General features: G+C 47.3%; 1 protein-coding gene across 50 annotated transcripts in view; it reads left to right on the top strand.

The window, feature by feature from the left end:
- LOC144111913 (uncharacterized) overlaps positions 1 to 17,421 on the top strand; it is a 420,777-nt gene that overhangs the window by 183,540 nt on the left and 219,816 nt on the right. For all 50 annotated transcript variants that reach the window (XM_077645003.1, XM_077644993.1, XM_077645002.1 and 47 more), the window contains one exon: positions 8,760 to 8,899. In XM_077645003.1, coding sequence (XP_077501129.1) covers positions 8,760 to 8,899 — 140 coding nt within the window. The remainder of the gene's footprint in view (positions 1 to 8,759; positions 8,900 to 17,421) is intronic.

Here is a 17,421-nt window from a genome sequence, read left to right as displayed (position 1 = left end):
GAAATCCATTCCACAGACATGAGGTAAAATAGAAAACAAACGAAGACCATGGCGGAATGCGCAGTGCAGGAAAGCTCGTCAGGACCAAAATAATGCATGGTCAAAATTCTGCCGTTATCCTACGGTTGACAGCTTGATAATATTAACTTAAACCGTGCTAAAGCAGACGGCAGGCGTACTTGACGTTTATCCAAATGGGAATGTTGGCAATCATTTCTCCCCACTGTAAATTTTTACACAGATACGTATAAACTGTACAGTAGCCTAAAAGTGCTCAGTGGGCATAGTACACATCCAATTCCTCTTGTTAGCACTACTAGTGATACATTGGAGCATCAAGTAGATGCACTAGGCAAACACTTTTAGCTCCGCACATTATACAGATTCTTTCTTGCGATACAAGCTAGCTGAGGAGCGGAAACAAATTGTAAAAAAAAAGGCCATATGTGGGAGGATACAACAGCCTATTTACTTTACAAGAGTTTGAAGGTTGCCTTAGGCACTTGTGGCTACTCACCAGCAGCAGGCCCTGACAGGGTCACGTATGGAATGCTCAGGCACCTGCATTAAGAAACCCTTGAAACTGTCCTGTGCCTGTTTAATAAGATATGGTCTGCTGGACGCCTTCCAAAAGCCTGGAAAGAAGCGATTATAATCCCGGTACAGTCGAGCCCGCTGATAACGAACATGAGCGTCACGCGGCAGCCGTTATATCCCGAAGTCGTAGTAAGTGGACCACAGCTTTAAAGACAGTTGCTTGTGAAAACACAAAACTTTTCTTTGCGAAAAAGTCCGTCATGGACGTCTGCTTTTGCAGTGCAGATCCTATGAGGGAGGTTTCCAGTTTTTTTAAGCAGAAGCGTGCTCTTCGCCGAGGTCCTTGGCATAGACAAGCTGTCTGAGGCTATCTATGTAGCCCATTGCTACAGGCGCGCTTATGGGTGCTGGCAATTTCATCCTCATCTGATTACTCCACGTCACTCTCGTCCCACACTTCAGAAATGATACCCTCGTCCGTGCACGGTTCCGCGGTGTCGCCGTCGTCATCAACGAAAATAAAATCATTCCAACCAATGTCATGACCCTCCATGTTGGAGTCGACGATGCGCTGCCTCAAATCGCCGCCGGGCTGGTCATCTTCCGAAGCATCAGGCTCAGCATCAGACACTGTGTCGACGAAGCCGGCCTTGCAGAAGCAGCTTTGCTCACCAGTGGCCGTCACCTCCGCCCAGGCTGCTTTCATCATCTGTACCGCTGAATACAATGGAAATGGGTTTAGTGTTCCCGTCCGCCATCCCGGATTACAACCAGGGCCCTTGATTTGAACGAAGCCAACGAAACGTCCGCACCGCAACAAGAGTGACAAATGTGCGCGATGGGGTAGACGCGCAACGTGCACAGGCGGCAATCGTGAAAATCAAGCTAGAGATACAGACGCACAGCGCCAGCGGAGAGACCAATGAGAGGCGTCTGTGAACGTCAGTGCAGCCACCTCTTGGCTTCCACGGAAGGCCTGCTTCACGGAGCGTGGCCTTGGCGATTGGCACCGGCGGCGGCGGCGCGGTTGATCGCTGAGGCCGCGCGCAGGTTTGCAAGAGAGTGAGGAGGAAAGGAGAGCGGTGTTGCAAGGAGGGGCGGGAGGGTGATCTTGGAAGGTGCGTCGGCGGGGAAAGGGTAGCTCGATTGAGAGCGGCACGAAACAGGGCGGGCAGTTCGCTCGGGACTTGGGGAGTTGAGGCTCGGGAAAGCGTATCGTGTGCCGGGCGGTCAGTTCGCTCGGGACTTGGGGAGTTGAGGCTCGGGAAAACATATCGTGCGCCGTGCGAACAAAGGAGTCGGAGGCAGGTTATCTCGCATCATGGTGCTGGGTTTACGCCATCTGTTCGCTGTAACCGATCAGCAGGGCTTAATGACGTTCTTTATAGGTGTGATTTTGTGCCATTGAAATAATGTATACCTTTATGGTCGTGCAGGTCTTGTTCGTTATAAGCGAAAGTTCATCTTAAGTGGGGCGGTTATATGTGGGCTCGACTGTATTAAAACAAGCGAAAGAAGCCACGCTTGCGGCCAGTTGTCGGCCAATTGCCCTAACAAGCTGTTTATGTAAGCTGTTTGAAAAAATTATCAATCATCACCTTGTGCATTTCCTTGAATTCAGCGGTCTTCTTGGCCAGCACCAAGCTGGATTTAGGGCTAACCAGTCAACCACTGACTAGCTCATTGCCTTCAAATCTTATGTAAGGGACGCTTTTGTGCGTGAACAGCACTGTTTATCTGTTTACTTTTATGTTTTCTTTAATGGGACCCAGAAAGGGGGTCTCAATAAAGCCGCGATATGTCTGGGATGTTAAAAGACGACGGTTCATAATTATCTCCCAGCAAGAATTATTCTAATGCATTTTGTGGAAGCTGAGTTATATGCAGACAAAATTTGAACTTCCGCGTCTTCGCGCCTTTCCCTCTCCTCTCACACGCCAAAATGGCGGCACTCCTCCGCCGGCCCCACTCACTCGGCCCCTCCCCTACCTCTGCCGGCTGCGGCGCGCGCGGAGTGGCCGTGGTAGCGCCTGACGTCAGAAGAATTTGGCGCTGTGATCCAATGATTACCCCCTGTTGCTGACGTCATTTGCAAGACGTGACATCGTCTGCCAGGTTTTCGCGCAAAAGCTCGGCAACGGCAACGTGCGTCGCTGCGAGGTGCGAAAGCGGGAATTTTAAAAAATTTATTGGAAATTTCCCGCTCGCTTTTGAGGTCTCGTATGCGGCATGAACGCTCGGTGGCCTGTACTCTTCATAGTGCAAACATTTTATAACCAAGCTCGAACACCCCTTTCTGTGGCCCTTTAAGACATGAACATACCAATCTCCAATATTCTGGTGACTTCTTCAAAAGACATAGTTGCTCCCTGGGAAGTGCATCCAGTTGAGTGTGACACGTCTTTTCATGAGGTTGGCAAGAATGGATCGCTAATCGGCATAAAACAGCATTTCCTATCCCTACAAGCAAAGTATCAGTGTAGATAGTTTTATACTGATGCCTCCAAGACTCGTGTGCAGTTCACAGCTGTCAGTTTTCGGAAACAAAAACAATGAATAGATACACAAGCATATTTACTGCAGAATGTCATGGTATTCTGTTAGCTGTTAGATTCATCCTGGAAAAGAAAGTCCCAAGCTCTGTTATCTACTCAGATTCCTTAAGTGTGATTATGGCCCTGTTTTCTGGGAAACCCTGTAAAAGCCATGTTATGAATTCCCTCTTGAAATGTCCTATGTCTGCACGCACTTTGAAGCCTAAAATTACAGTATGCTGGTCACCAGGTCACAGTGGAATAGATAGAAATGGAGAAGCTGATATGCTTGCACCGTCAGGTGCCGAACTGAGTAAGATCAATATAAAGCAACTTCCATACCAGGACCTCGGGCCACATATTAGGACTGCACTCCGCAGAGAGTGGCAGCAGGATTGGGATGAACAGACAACAAGCTGCACACAATAAAACCAATGATTGGGAGCTATGCCACAGAAAAACAAAATAGATTCAAAGAAGTGGCTCTCTGCAGACTGAGGATAGGACATGCACACATCACACACTCGCATCTTTTAAACAGTACACCAGCACCACAATGCGAGAGATGTGGAGCCCACAACCCAGTTACTCACATATTAATCATGTGCCCAAGATTGGAGATGGAAAGACGGTGGCACTTCCCAGAGTTGTACACATTTAAAGTACCGATGCACCCTTCTTTATTTTTAGTTGATGGTCGCATATTTTCAGTAGATGGGGTTTTTAAATTTTTAAGTCATGTAGGCTTTTTGCAAGCTTTTTGCAAGAGATTTCTTATTCGAAGTAACCTCAGCCCCTCCTCATTGCTGAGGAGAAGGTTGAGCTTAGCTGCCAGATGCCTTGCCCTTCTTGCTCAAGCAAGGACTGAGGCTACTGGCTTCCTCTTTTATATGTAACAACTCTTACTGCAATTTTTAGGTGCTATAGATCACTTTAGACCATTTCACCTGACTTATGCACCTTCTTGACACACTGGAATCATCACTGTAATCTTGCACTTTTAGGCCTTATACTGCTGGTGTTCATTTTAACATGTGTATATACTTTTGCTAAGTCGACCAAAAACCTCGTGTTTGGTGCTCTTTGGCCTTAGTTGCACCAAGAATCATCATAATCGGGGAGCTTCTCATCTTTTCATGTCGAGCATGTTTCTGGGTCTACAGATGCCTTCTCACCGCAGACGTCCTTGAACACCAGGTCATGGTGATCCTTGAAGCGTGTGAGCCATCCATCAAATGAAGCAAGCTCATCAATCCCTAACATTGCTGCGAGTGATTGGGCTTTTCCGCAATGATCTCACTGCTGAGAGGAACTTTGTTATTGCGTCCTTCCCTAATCCATACCAGCAGGGCCTTCTCAAGCTCTGGATGGGCGCCTGTGCACATTCGTTTCATCGACATCTTGAATGTGTCGTGCTCAAACACATCCAGAATTGAGCGCTTGTTCTTAATAAAGTTGGAAATGGTTTTAGGCTTAATGTCATACTTGCGAGCAATGTCTTGCCTGGCGGTGCCTCCCTTTTCAACTTCTCTCAAAATCTCGACTTTCGTGGCCAAGTCAAGAGTACAATAACTTCCACGTACTAGTCCCCAGACTGGTAGAACCGCTGCGTGCGAAGTCCAAACAACGGTCTAAATTACACTCGGCGTGGAACCACCCGTACAACGAACAAGAGACACACAGTTTGCAGCAAACAAATGAGGCAAGTGACGCCGTCATGTCACGACTTGCCAGCACACTCTAAGCCTAATCTCACCACTTCGTGATTAGCGGCGCTGCAGGCGCTTACGATGGCATCGGTGTATCTTGTTCATTTCAAGGCGGCAGTGCCGACAACCACGATGGTATCAAAAATGGCGGTCGTCGTGATTCTCAATTCAAAAATAACTTCTAATTAAACGATACTCTAAGCTTTTCAACTTTGAATTATTGAGTGATATTTATATAGAATTACATATAAAACAGTCTGGACCATCACATCACTTCGAATTATCGGGCGTGGACTGTACTCCAGAAACAGTGTATATATTCGCGTAATTAACACACCCGTAGCATTTGCCGTTAATACTTATACTTTTTTCCACGCACATTACGAAACTGCCCCTGCGTTCATCCTTTGAGAGTCCGTATTGAGGCCGCACTACCTGGAAACATTTCGACTTGGACTAGACGCATGTGCACTTGCATCACTGCGGGTTGAATAGAGGTCACATGCCAGTAATACGGAAAACCATAAGTTTTCATCCGTTGCATTGACGACTGTTTCTGCATTCTGAAGACATCGCAGGTCGAAAATTTCCTTGCACACCTCAACTCAGTCGAGCCTTCTAGTCAGTTCACAATGAAACAAGAAGTGAACAACACATTGGCGTTCCTGGACGTCTTCATAAGAAGAAAAGGGGAAGACCTAACGTTCGGTGTCTATAGGAAGCCAACCCATACCGGCCGCTACCTGAATTTTAATTCCAACCACCCTACTAGCCACAAGGGATCCGTCGTCTGCTCTCGTCTCAGAAGAGCAAAGTCAACCTGCTCCTCCGAAGTGGAGAAAGCAGAAGCCACCGTTTTTGCTGGTCTACAGAAGAATGGCCACACACGTGGCTTTATTCAACGCGTTGATTGCCGTCAGCCTCGGAGGACAGGAGGACCAGCCAACAGTGAAACAACAAAATGCACGCGCGTTGTGCTTCCATACGTGAGCGGAACCAGCGGGGCACTTGCACGCATTCTCGGAAAACATGGAATCCATGTGGCTCACAAACCTGTTTCAACAATAAGCCACTTCTTACCCTGACCAAAAGACTGCGTCCCCAGAGAAAAACAACCGGGTGTCGTTTACAAAATCCAATGCTCCATGTGCCCGGCTTCATACATCGGCGAAACAAAAAATTTCCACCAAAGAATAAGGCAACACAAATATGACATCCGGTTAATGAATTCAGAAGCCAATCCCCTCGCCGAACACTGCGAGCGCACCGACCACCGAATAGCCTTCGAGGAGGTGAGCGTCTTGGCCGTGGAGCCAAACCTGTTCAAGAGGCGACATGTGGAGTCGTGGCACATCCGGCTCACAAAGGAGGCAATGAATAGGACTACAGGAACAATCTCCCTCCGCGTACGTGAATGGACTGCGCCACGTGCTAACGAAGGGAGAGCGAAGGCAGCAACCCGCTGCTGCTGGCACACTTTAGTCACCCCTGTTGAAGGGACCGAGTTGGTTCCGAAACATTGGGTAAAGTTAAAAATATTGGTTGACGTCAGTTTTTTTTTTACTGGGGTCTTGATTACTGCATTTAGCTTCATAGCATGTTCTCATGCAGCTAGTCATGCCAGGAATGCTTTCTGGTGCAATAGCGAGGATGGGAAAGTGTACTGAAAAGTTTGATTTCTTGACCTGGAATGCCAAATTTAGGCTCATAATGTGCTAACCCTTTGTGGGATAATGGGACATGTACGTCCCACTTTTTTTTCCATAATAAAAGGCTTGTAAGAGGCAGTGGGACGCAGGAGTTTCACTTATGCTGCGCTGCCACCTATCTTAAGGTTTGACTGGTTTGTGTAAAAATGGCTTTAGTCGTGTCCACTAGATGAGGTAGCGAATCGAGACCTTGAAACTTTCTTCTTTTTTTCGGGCACGTTCCAAGTTTTTGGCTATATTCGATCTTGCAAAAAACAATCAAAACTCCCGGTCAGTGATTCCTTTTTTCTGCGTAGAGAGGAACAATTCTAGATTACAGTGAGCACTTGTTCTGAGGATTTGAGATGACAAATAATAAGAGGGAAGCAGTTTTTGTTTAGCATGCTGAAAATAGTTGGAAATTTAGCCATGCTTAATGACTGAATTTTGCGCACTAATTCTCGAATATCGTATGTAGAGTTCGTTCTTGGGCACCAAATCATCTATGGGCAAACATTTAGAACACCAGCAGCAGCAAGAAACTCCTCCGTGTGAACAAGGAGGCTAAGAATGTGGCCAAAAATGGTTGGCGTGTCGGTCAAAGAGCTCAACCATCTGAAAGTTGAACAAAGGCGTAGATGCTTGTGGTGTTCCACGACAGGAAAAGCAGTGTGAACAAGCTTTGGGTGTGGAAACTGAAATGGACGCTACTCTATATGCTAAAAATATTGTATTACTGTGTGGCAGGTGAGATTTGTATTAATTTTTGGTGCAGCAGTTTTGCCAACATGCATTCGCCATCGTGCTCGCTGGTCATGGTTTCCAGCATCGGGATATATAAAAACAGGCGCATGCACTGATTTAAACATTCAGGGTAAAAATTTCCTACAGCATTTTCAATAAAACCATTGTGGAAAGAGCACCTTAGACAGCAAGCTTTCCGTTGGGCCAAAAAAAAAATTGGGTCCTTAAAATTCAGGGTTTTGTTTCTTTCAGGCTGCTTCTAGAAAGTTTAGTAGTACCCTTTAACTGCAGCATAAGTTTAGCATGCACAGCTGCAGCTGTCCACATCAGTTATCTCTACTTGAAATACTAGCTAGTAATGTCACTGCATAGTAGCACACTTTACTTGTGATGCACAGTAAAGGCAATGGAAGTCAATTTTTGTGCCTAATGAATGCTTTGAAATAATTTTTTAACCTAACCACAGGCTCCATTGAAATTCAATGCACTTGTGCATTCTCATGTCACAAAATGCTTTGTACCGCAAATAACACTTTCACGGGACATGGGCACAATAAACACATATGAGAAAAGGCATCCGAGTTCAGTTAGCCTTATTACACTGTGAAAGCTTCAAGCAATAACGTTCATACAGGACACGAAGGGTGGCAGGTTAAATTCAGAAGCTATTTGGTCAGTTTGAACATTTTCGCTGTCATAAAGTGCGAAAATGCTTTGTTTTTTTTGGTGCCTCTTCAAAATGCCCACAACCAGACAAGCAATTGCAAACACTGCTACAAGAAACGGCTCTAAAAATAGCATGCAACCAGAAGTACAGACTTTGCCCCAGTATGAATGAATGCACTTGAGTCCGGCAACTTCCAGAGGCAAATAGCTCGCTGGATGCTTCAAACTTTACATGCTTCAAATGGGCATGTAGCATAAGTCAAGGTTCTATTATACTGAGAATAAAGCGAAGCAGGCTAGCTGCTTTCTTTTCAATATCGCTTTCCACACATGTCATGCTCGCCACCATTCACAATGGCGCAATCACCGAAAAGCAAAAAATGGCAGTTATATTATAATCGACACCAGCTACAATTGCTGGGGTGTTGCAAGAATAAGAAGTAGCAGTGAGGTGTCACTGCCAACGGAAACAGGAGAGGAGTGCGAGTAGTACCCAGGACAAGCATATTAACTGGGAGAAAAATAGTGTAACGGTATGGGACATTTTTAATGCCTGAGGTTGTACGAAGTTTTATCATATAAGTGCAAATAGACTGTTAGCCGAAATTCTGTCTGCTTAGAGATTACGAGACTAAAACAGTCTCTTGTTGCTTGAAACTTGTGTTACTCCATCACTGCTGCACGTGTTCTCCAGCAGTGGGAACTGTGCCTCCTGTATCCTGGATTGCAGGCTTTCCTTTGCTGGAGATAGTTGTAGCTCTTTATGGTGGTTTTCTCGCCTGAGGTAGCAGAGGCTTGGTTCATTTGAAACTTTGACATTACTGCACATGAACTCCAAGCGAGTGTCGGGGGGTGTGACTCCTCTTGTGTTGCATTTGCAGTGCCTCAGCCAGAGGAGGTGAAGAAGTTCTCGCGGCCACACCCGTTGGCTCGCTTCTGCGGTGCCAATGGCTTGCTCAAGCTGGTACCGACACTCAGCGGAGGTAACCTGCCGCCTCCCATTGAAATCCACAGCCTCAAGGTATGTTTCCTAATGTCACTAAGCAATGCACCCCTGCTCTCATCTCTTTGGCTTGCCATCAGTGTTCATGAGCACCGTGTTAGGCTAGTAGAACCTCGATTATACGACTTCCAGGGGACCGCATGAAACCATCGTATACAGTCGAGCCCACATATAACGGCCCCATTTAAGATGAACTTTCGGTCATAACGAATGAGACCTGTGCGACCGTCAATATATACATTGTTTCAATGGCACAAAATCACACGTATAACGAACGTCATTAAGCTCTGCTGATCGGTTACAGTGAACGGACGGCATAAACCCAGCGCCGCGATGTGAGATAATCTGCCTCCGACCCCTTAGTGCGCCCGGCGCGCGGTATGTTTTCCCGAGCCTCATCGCAGGCGAACTGCCCGCCCCATTTTGCGCCGCTCTCGAGCAAGCTACCCTTCCCCGCCGACACGCCTTCCAAGATCGCCCTCCCGCCTTTCCTCGCAACTCCGCTCCCATCTCCTCACTTTCTTCCAACTCCATGCGTGGCTTCCGCGATCAACCGCGCTGCCACCGGTGCCGATCACGGAGGCCACACTCCGTGAAGCAGGCCTTCCATGGGAGCCAAGAGGCGGCTGCACTGACACTCACGGACGCCCCTCATTGGTCTCTCCGCTGGCGCTGTGCGTCTGTACCTTTAGCTTGATTGGCTTGATAGCCACCTGTGCACGCTGCACGTCTACCCGATCGCGCGCTTTTGTCGCTCTTGTTGCGGTGCGGACGTTTCGTTGGCTTCGTTTAAATATCGGGCCCTCGTTGTAATTCGGGCTGGCGGACAGGGCCACCGTGCCCATTTCCATTGTATTCAGCGGTAGAGATGATGAAAGCGGCCAGGGCGGAGGTGATGGCTACTGGCATGCAAACTGCTTCCGCAAGGCCGGCTTCGTCGGCACAGTGTCTGAACCCGAGCCTGATGCTTCGGAAGATGACCAGCCTGACGGTGATTTGTGGCAGCGCATCGTCGACTCCGACATGGGGGTCATGACATTGGTTGGAATGATTTTATTTCCGTCGATGACGACACCGACACCGCAGAACTGTGCACGGGTGAGGGCATCTTTTCTGAAGTTTGGGACGAGAGTGATGCGGAGGAATCAGATGAGGATGAAACTTTGGAGCCAGTACCCATAAGCGCGCCTGTAGCAATGAGCTACATAGAGAGCCTCAGACTGCTTGTCTGCCCAGGGCCTCGGCGATAGCACGCTTCTGCTTTAAATAAACCAGAAACCTCCCTCATCGGATCTGCGCTGCAATAACAGACATCCATCACAGACTTTTTCGCAAAGAAAAAATTTTGTGTTTTGACAAGCAACTGTCTTTAAACCTGTGGTCCACTTACTACGAACTTCTGGATATAACGAATGGATGCCGTGTGACGCTCATGTTCGTTATAAGCAGGCTCAACTGTAATTGGTATATAAACCGGGCAGCGTATAATCGAAACTCTTGCACAACTGATGCATTCGTGTAATAAACGTGTCCGCTACTCTGGCTTTCAAAAATAATTTAAATTATTTTCCCTTCGCATTATAAAAGCGCCCGTTTCTGTTCAGCGAGAATTAGTTCTGAGACCCCGTGCAGCCAGGCTTTTCGGCTTTCAAGAGGCGTCTTTAGACGAGGTGCACATGCACCTCGAAAATGATTATTTTGACAACGGACCAGAAATATGGCTGTTCTGACTTTTCGAAGACGTTTCGCGTAGTAGGACCATGCCAGCAACGTGTCTTTCTGTTCAGACTTACTCTAGAACCACTGTCACTCTGCGGCAGCAGTGTCTGTGCTAGGAATTCACATCACAAAATTCACAGGAATTCACAGCACAAAACAACAGGACTTAGCAAAGAAGGCACGGGGCGAGCTGTGCATGGCCATTGCTGGCGCTCGGTTGCTCGCGTGATTCAGGTGTCGACAGCACACGCGTGGCAGGAGCATGGATGGCGGAGAGCGAGACGAAGAGTCAGAGCAGTGGTGTACAGACAGACAGACCAGGAGACGAGCATGTGAAAAAAGGCAGATGATTCCGACTCCCCCACCTCTCCCACTCTCCTCCTCACTGCACACGTGTGGTGCAGAGTTGATATATCCATTTTACATCCGGCCCTGTTCGAAATAAAAAATGCATGGGATTCTCCACGTGATATAGAAAGCGTTCGATATACGCAATAGTTCGATATACAGTCGAACCCGGATATATCGAATTCGACGGGGATCGGAAAATAGTTCGATATAGCGAAAATTCGATATACAGATATAGGCCAAAAAAGCACTCGCGATCATAAAACGTTGTGGCTTACCAATTGGAACAGCCGCGAATCACATAGCATGTGCACACAATATGAAAGCGCTTTATTTCACGGAAAAAAAAATCACTACTTTTGGGCTGCTTTTTCCTCTGGGAAATGAAGTTTAAAACACTAGTTTCAATCTTCTCGAGACTGTCTAGGTGCGAGAGCCCAGTGCCTTCCATTTCGCCGCAACAGCGCCGAATCAGGCTGAACGCTGACGCCAGTTCAGTGGCTGTGCACGGACGCGTTTCTTCGAAAACACAGTTGCCCTCGTTGTCGCTGGAATCGCTGTCTTGAACGCCAGCTATTCCGGCCACAATGTCCTCATCAGCGAGGTCGGCTACCGCTTGAACTTCGCTGTCAGCGTTAATGAAGTCATCAACAGTAACTTCGGGCGGGACGGTGCCGGAAAAATTGGACAAGTCGCGGAACGCGTCCTCCAAGCACTCATCGTCATCTAAAGCTTCCGGACATTCATCTCTGGCCACTTCAAGGCCTGCCTTGCCAAAACAGTTGGCTACTGTGGCCTGCTTCACGTCGCCCCAAGCGCCGGTAATCATCTGGATCACGCCAAGCAGGTCAATCTTGAGATTGGTTCCCATGCGGAGGTTTATGAGGAGCCGTTGAATAAGTCTCTTCCGATAGCCTACCTTGAATGCCTTTATGATACCCTGGTCGAGGGGCTGCAGTCTCGCTGTGGTGTTCGGCGGGAGAAACTTCAATTCGATGTGCTGCAGCCTGCAAGTTGTTTGATGGGCCGAACAGTTGTCTACCAGAAGGCAAACTCGGCGGCCCGACTTGCCCAACTCAGCGTCCCAAGCCTGCAGCCATTCAACAAAAAGTTGGCGTGTCATCCAGGCCTTCCTATTACAGCCGTAGCGGATGGGAAGCTGTTTACAGTTCTTGAAGCAGCGCGGTGACTTGCTCTTCCCGATCACGAATGGCCGTAGCTTGCACGAGCCGTCCATGTTGGCTGCAAGCAGTACCGACACACGCACTTTGCTCATTTTACCACCGTGGCATGTGGTTCCACGAAGAGCGAGTGTCTTATTCGGCAACATTTGCCAAAAGAGACCAGTTTCGTCTGCATTGAAGATTTCTGCAGGCGAAAACTTCTCAGTGATCTTCGGCCGCTCCTCAGAAAGCCACTGCTGCATCTCCTGGCTGCTGACAGCCCCACTTTTGCCTGAAATGGCCTTTCCTACAATGCCGTGGCGGTTTTTAAACCGTTGCAGCCATCCAGTGCCACCGCAAAAGTTCTCTTCGCCAAGAGCCGTAGCAAACCATTTGGCCTTTTCGATTAAGGTCGGGCCATCCACGGGAATATTTTTCGCTCGGATTTCAAGAAACCACGTGTAGAGTGCCTTCTCCACTTTGTCAAAAGCAGCAGGGCGCATACGACACGCTCCCGAGCGACTTTCCTCACCTGCTTTAAGCTTGATGTCCTGCTTGTTTTTTAACAACGTACTTAAAGTACTCCGCGGAATGCCGAATGCGTCTGCCACGGAGGACTTCTTTTCTCCATTCTCGACACGCCGGATTACTTCAAGCTTTCTTGCAAAGTCCAGATTCTTCCTGTTTTTTATGTCCGCGGATGCCATAGCTCACCAGATGACTGCAATCACACACGCTACACACGGCACGTTGAAACAGAGGTGCGCACAGCAACACGCACGATGTGCAGATGGAGCAGTCCGAGTGAAGCCTGTTCGAGCGACAGTCAACGGGGCTGCGAAGGAACGACAAAGGGAAAAGAAAGAAGAGAGTGGGGAAAAAGATCGGCGGAATATGCCGTCGAAGGCGCTATGTTCGTTTTTTGAGCCCTCTCTGGCTCTCTCGTCTCCCCTGGCCCACGAGCGACCGTGCCGAGCCTTCACTCTCTCTCTCTCTCTCCCTTTTCCCAGGAAGCGTGGCTTGGAAACGTCGCCGCGTCTCCATGCCGCGCACTCTCTACGATGAGCTCCAATGCCCTTGCCCAATGCACACGCCGGCGGTAGAGGAGGAGCGAGAGAAGCTCGCGCCGGTGGGGCGCAAGAACGGGGGAAAGGCTCTGCGTCTCCGTCGCCAGGCGACGGCCGCGCATGCGCAGAGGAGGAGCCTGCTGACTGACTCTGCGGAAAAGTTTACCTCTGAGGACCGGACACGAATGTCTTTGGGAAAAGCGCACCTTCCAGGGGCGCGGCGCAGCGCGCCGTTCGATATATCGAATGTCCAACGAAAATGGAAATCGATATACTACGCAATTGTCCTATACTTTTACATAGTATTTTCAAGGGGGTAATCTGTGTGTTCGATATAGCCAATAATTCGAAATATGCGGGTTCGATATATCCGGGTTCGACTGTATCCGTGTTCGATATATCGAGGTTTGACTGTATGATAGTTGAGCAAAACGAGGTGGCGAAGCTCATAAGAGAGGAGACGGACAAATGCCATGGGTGGGGGCGTTAAGCATCTAACACATTATGGAGGGATCAAGCAAAAGGAACCGCGCTGTTTTACGCTGTGATTGTTCGAAGCGAGTGGTCGGACATCATGTTTTCATTATGCGTGAAGTATGTAGAGAGCCCACTTGCGGAATTTCTCATGAGGTCCATCCACACCTTGCAGCGTTCGAATGTGAACAGTCCATTTGATAAACGATGAAGAAGAAAGTGAAGAGGATGCATGCGCACCGTTTTCCAATCACTTTGAACTCACTCTTGGGTTCATTTGCCCAGATATTCTAGCTTTGCCATGGTCGGATTAGTGAAAGTCGACGCAGTATTTAGTCGCTGCCATATTTTCTGAAAATTTTGAATGTTGAATTCTCAAATTGAATATGAGCTGAATAAGAAACATATTAGATTTGTATTCCAAGTTTAGAATATTGTAGGCATGTGCAAATATTCGATAATTTCAAATATCTGGTCGCGTAATAAAGTATTCGATATTTGATTCAGCCCGAATGTTTGGTATTCTAAATCTCGAAGTATTCGTCTCAAGCGGATAACATTTTAGAACTTTTGCCGAGTGCGGTTTTGTTATGGTATACCTTGCCCGGGATGTCACCATGGCGTGCGTGCAACCAAAGCCCCAACTCCGCGTCATGTGCCTGCGCTCCCGCGCATATGCCAGAGCAGGCAGAAGTGCGGCCAGATCTGTATAGCTGCCAGGTGTCTGCAGCCATGCTACCCGCAGTGCGCACGCTCCATAACCAGCATGGTGGCATGTGTCATAGATTTAGCATAGCTCAGGTCCACTTCCGTTCGCCGCCATTGCACACGCGCTGATCGTCTGGCGCCTTGTGGTGTCCTCAGGGCGACCTGCGGATGCACAGTGGTGCGGAAGTTTGCGTGGAAGCGGATCATGCTATGCTAAATCTTTCTAATCAGAGGATGTGCGGTTCCCTTGACTTACGCGTGATTGCAGCTGCCATTGCCGCTCTCCTGCACGTGAAATTCGTGAATCGCGTATGCCTAGCAGGTGTTCATGGAGTCGTCACTTATAAGCAACAGCTGTACAATGACGCTATCGCAAAGAAGACCAGCAGTCAAGGGTCCCATAGGTAGGTCTCACACCCACAAATAGGTCGGCTCCACATGTAGGTCAACAGGGTGCCAACACAGCTTCAATGAGTGTGACAAAGCTTCAGGCCATTCTCTCTTTTCTTCAAGTAATGGCTTTGTGTGAAAAAAAATACTTGATGCCTATTGTGCCATCAACCTTTTTTGTGTGCCGCCGTGATGGCTAAGTGGTTATGGCGCTCGGCTGCTGACCCGAAAAATGCGGGTTCGATCCCAGCCATGGCGGTAGAATTTCGGTGGAGGTGAAATTCTAGAAGTCCGTGTACTGTGCAATGTCAGGGCACGTTAAAAAGAACCCCAGGTGGTCGAAATTTCAGGAGCCGTCCACTACAGCGTCCCTCAGCCTGATTTGCCGTGGGACGCTAAACCCCGATAAACCAAACCAAACCTTTTTTGTGTGCTAGAAGTATTAGAAATATTTGCTCCGAAGTTATTCGAAGAAAATTACTATTCACTTCGAAGCAAAAAACTACTATTCGCACATGCCTAGAATAGCCGCAAACCCTATTAAAAGTGTTCCTTTCATTGTCATTGTTAATGTTGTAGTGGGTTCGATATGGCGTCAACTCCATTTGATTGCTTCCCGAAGAGGGTTGTAGCGCCGAAAAAGACAACACATAGCAAGCGAGACGGGACAGGAGACGGGACAGGTGCCTGTCCCATCTCGCTTGCTATGTGTTGTCTTTTTCGGCGCTACAACCCTCTTCTGGAAACATGCACCAACTAGCCCCCCAACAAGTATTACTGTCCATTTGATTGGAAGCATTGCATGCAGGTGGGAGCACAGGTACATTAAGGATAGTTGCCAAACCAGTTGGTGCATAATTTCATCAAAAAACACTGCTCTTACACGGTACAGAGAAAGAAGAAAGAAGACACTCACACACACAGCGCTGACTTACAACTGCAGGTTTATTGCACTGCTCGCAACAAATACCGGAAAGAAAAACAACAAACAAAAGAAGCCGAGGAGAAGTTCCTTCTGCCACATTATGTCGTCATGGTTATTCAAGATATGAAATCTCTTTTCTTGTCAATGCCATCCATGGCATGCTAACACATGACGCGCCTTTCCTGTCTGTGATGAATGCCTCATAAAGCTCACGCTTGTGCCGATGATTATACCGCCTCAAAATCTGGCTTCGTCCAAGGTTAGGAGTGCATTGACAGGCAGAAACGTGTTTTGCCAGCATGCTGCCGTATCCCGTGGTGATGTTATTGGCGTGCTCTCGTAAGCGGTCGTTTATGCAGCGTCCGCTCTGACCCACATAAGATGCTCCTCATGACAGCGATATCTCGTAGATTACCTCAGTGTCACAGGCGGTGAACATTTTTTCATGCTTCTTATTGCACCACGCTGGTTTTGGGGCTTCTTCATTCGCCATTCTGCAAAACAAATTGAGCTTTCTGGGCGCAGTTAGGATCAGGTTCACTCCAGCACGCCCTACTACCTTCTTCAACGCGCGTGGCTGATCCCGTGCAAATACGGCATAACAGCCATCGTCTCTGTTTCTTTCCGTTTCTTCTTCAGGAGATTAGATTGGCGGAGATCTTTCAAGAGCTTGAACTTAGGGGTGTGAGAATATTGAAATTTTTTTATACGAGTTGAATACGAATATGAAGAAAAAATGGCTTTGAATATCGAATCGAATATAGAATATCTGTTCAGTCCAAAAAAAAATTTCAGAAAATGATAAACAAGCAAATGTTGTTGCCCTTATTTTTTTTCAAAATAGTGTATGGTCTTTGCAACTAAAATAAACAAAACTAGACTTCCTCAGTACCATATTAAAAAAATATGATGTGCACAGAAATGTATACTACTTTTTATTTACATACCTACAGCGCCCTTGTGGGCATTAGTGTAGGGGGGAAAAGAAAAAATAATATGAGTGCACAGATGATATATAATACAAATTCAGCTGCAATTTCAAAGGCAGGAAAAAAGCAGTGAAAAATAAAACGATACATATACACGTAGTTGTCTTGATATTTGCGTCACTTAATCTCACTGTATCATGGTAAGTTGAAAAACAGGCATGAGAAGTTAAAAGCAATGCTAAGACCCATTAAAAAAGAATATCTTTCAGATCCTAGATAAAAGGCGAAGGGGTCCTGGAAACAATTTCTTCTGGCAAACCATTCCATTCATGTATTGTCTTAGAGAAGAAGGTGTTCTTAAATAAGTTTATCCGGCAAGCATATTCACGCACTTTTCGGGAATGGTCCGTTCGTGCAGATGCATATGTTGGTTTCTTTAGATATCTATCTTTGTCGATACCTGTTCTAGAGTAAAAGATATTATAAAATAGCGACAAGCGTAGGTATTTTCTTCTGGTTTCAAGTAGCGGCCACCCCAGGTTTTTGGAGAGATCGCGAGATCTTTTCGAAAAGTCATAATTGATTAGACAGCATAACAGTATCCAAACTATAATAAGGTCATGCAAAAGAAATCCATAAAATGACATGACTGGCAACAACAAATAACATGATGACAGGTAAAACCTCATTCATTCGGATTTCAAGGGACCGGAAGAAATTTCTTCCGGTTCATCCGGAGGCCTTGGTTTATGAAATTACCTGCGCCGCCCCTGAAAAAAAAAAAAATCCTGCTGAAAATGCGAAGATGCAGTAAGGC

This window comes from Amblyomma americanum, unplaced genomic scaffold (assembly GCF_052857255.1).
Source record: "Amblyomma americanum isolate KBUSLIRL-KWMA unplaced genomic scaffold, ASM5285725v1 scaffold_13, whole genome shotgun sequence".
Taxonomy (NCBI): Eukaryota; Metazoa; Arthropoda; class Arachnida; order Ixodida; family Ixodidae; genus Amblyomma; species Amblyomma americanum.
This window is presented reverse-complemented; position numbering and strand designations above follow the sequence as displayed.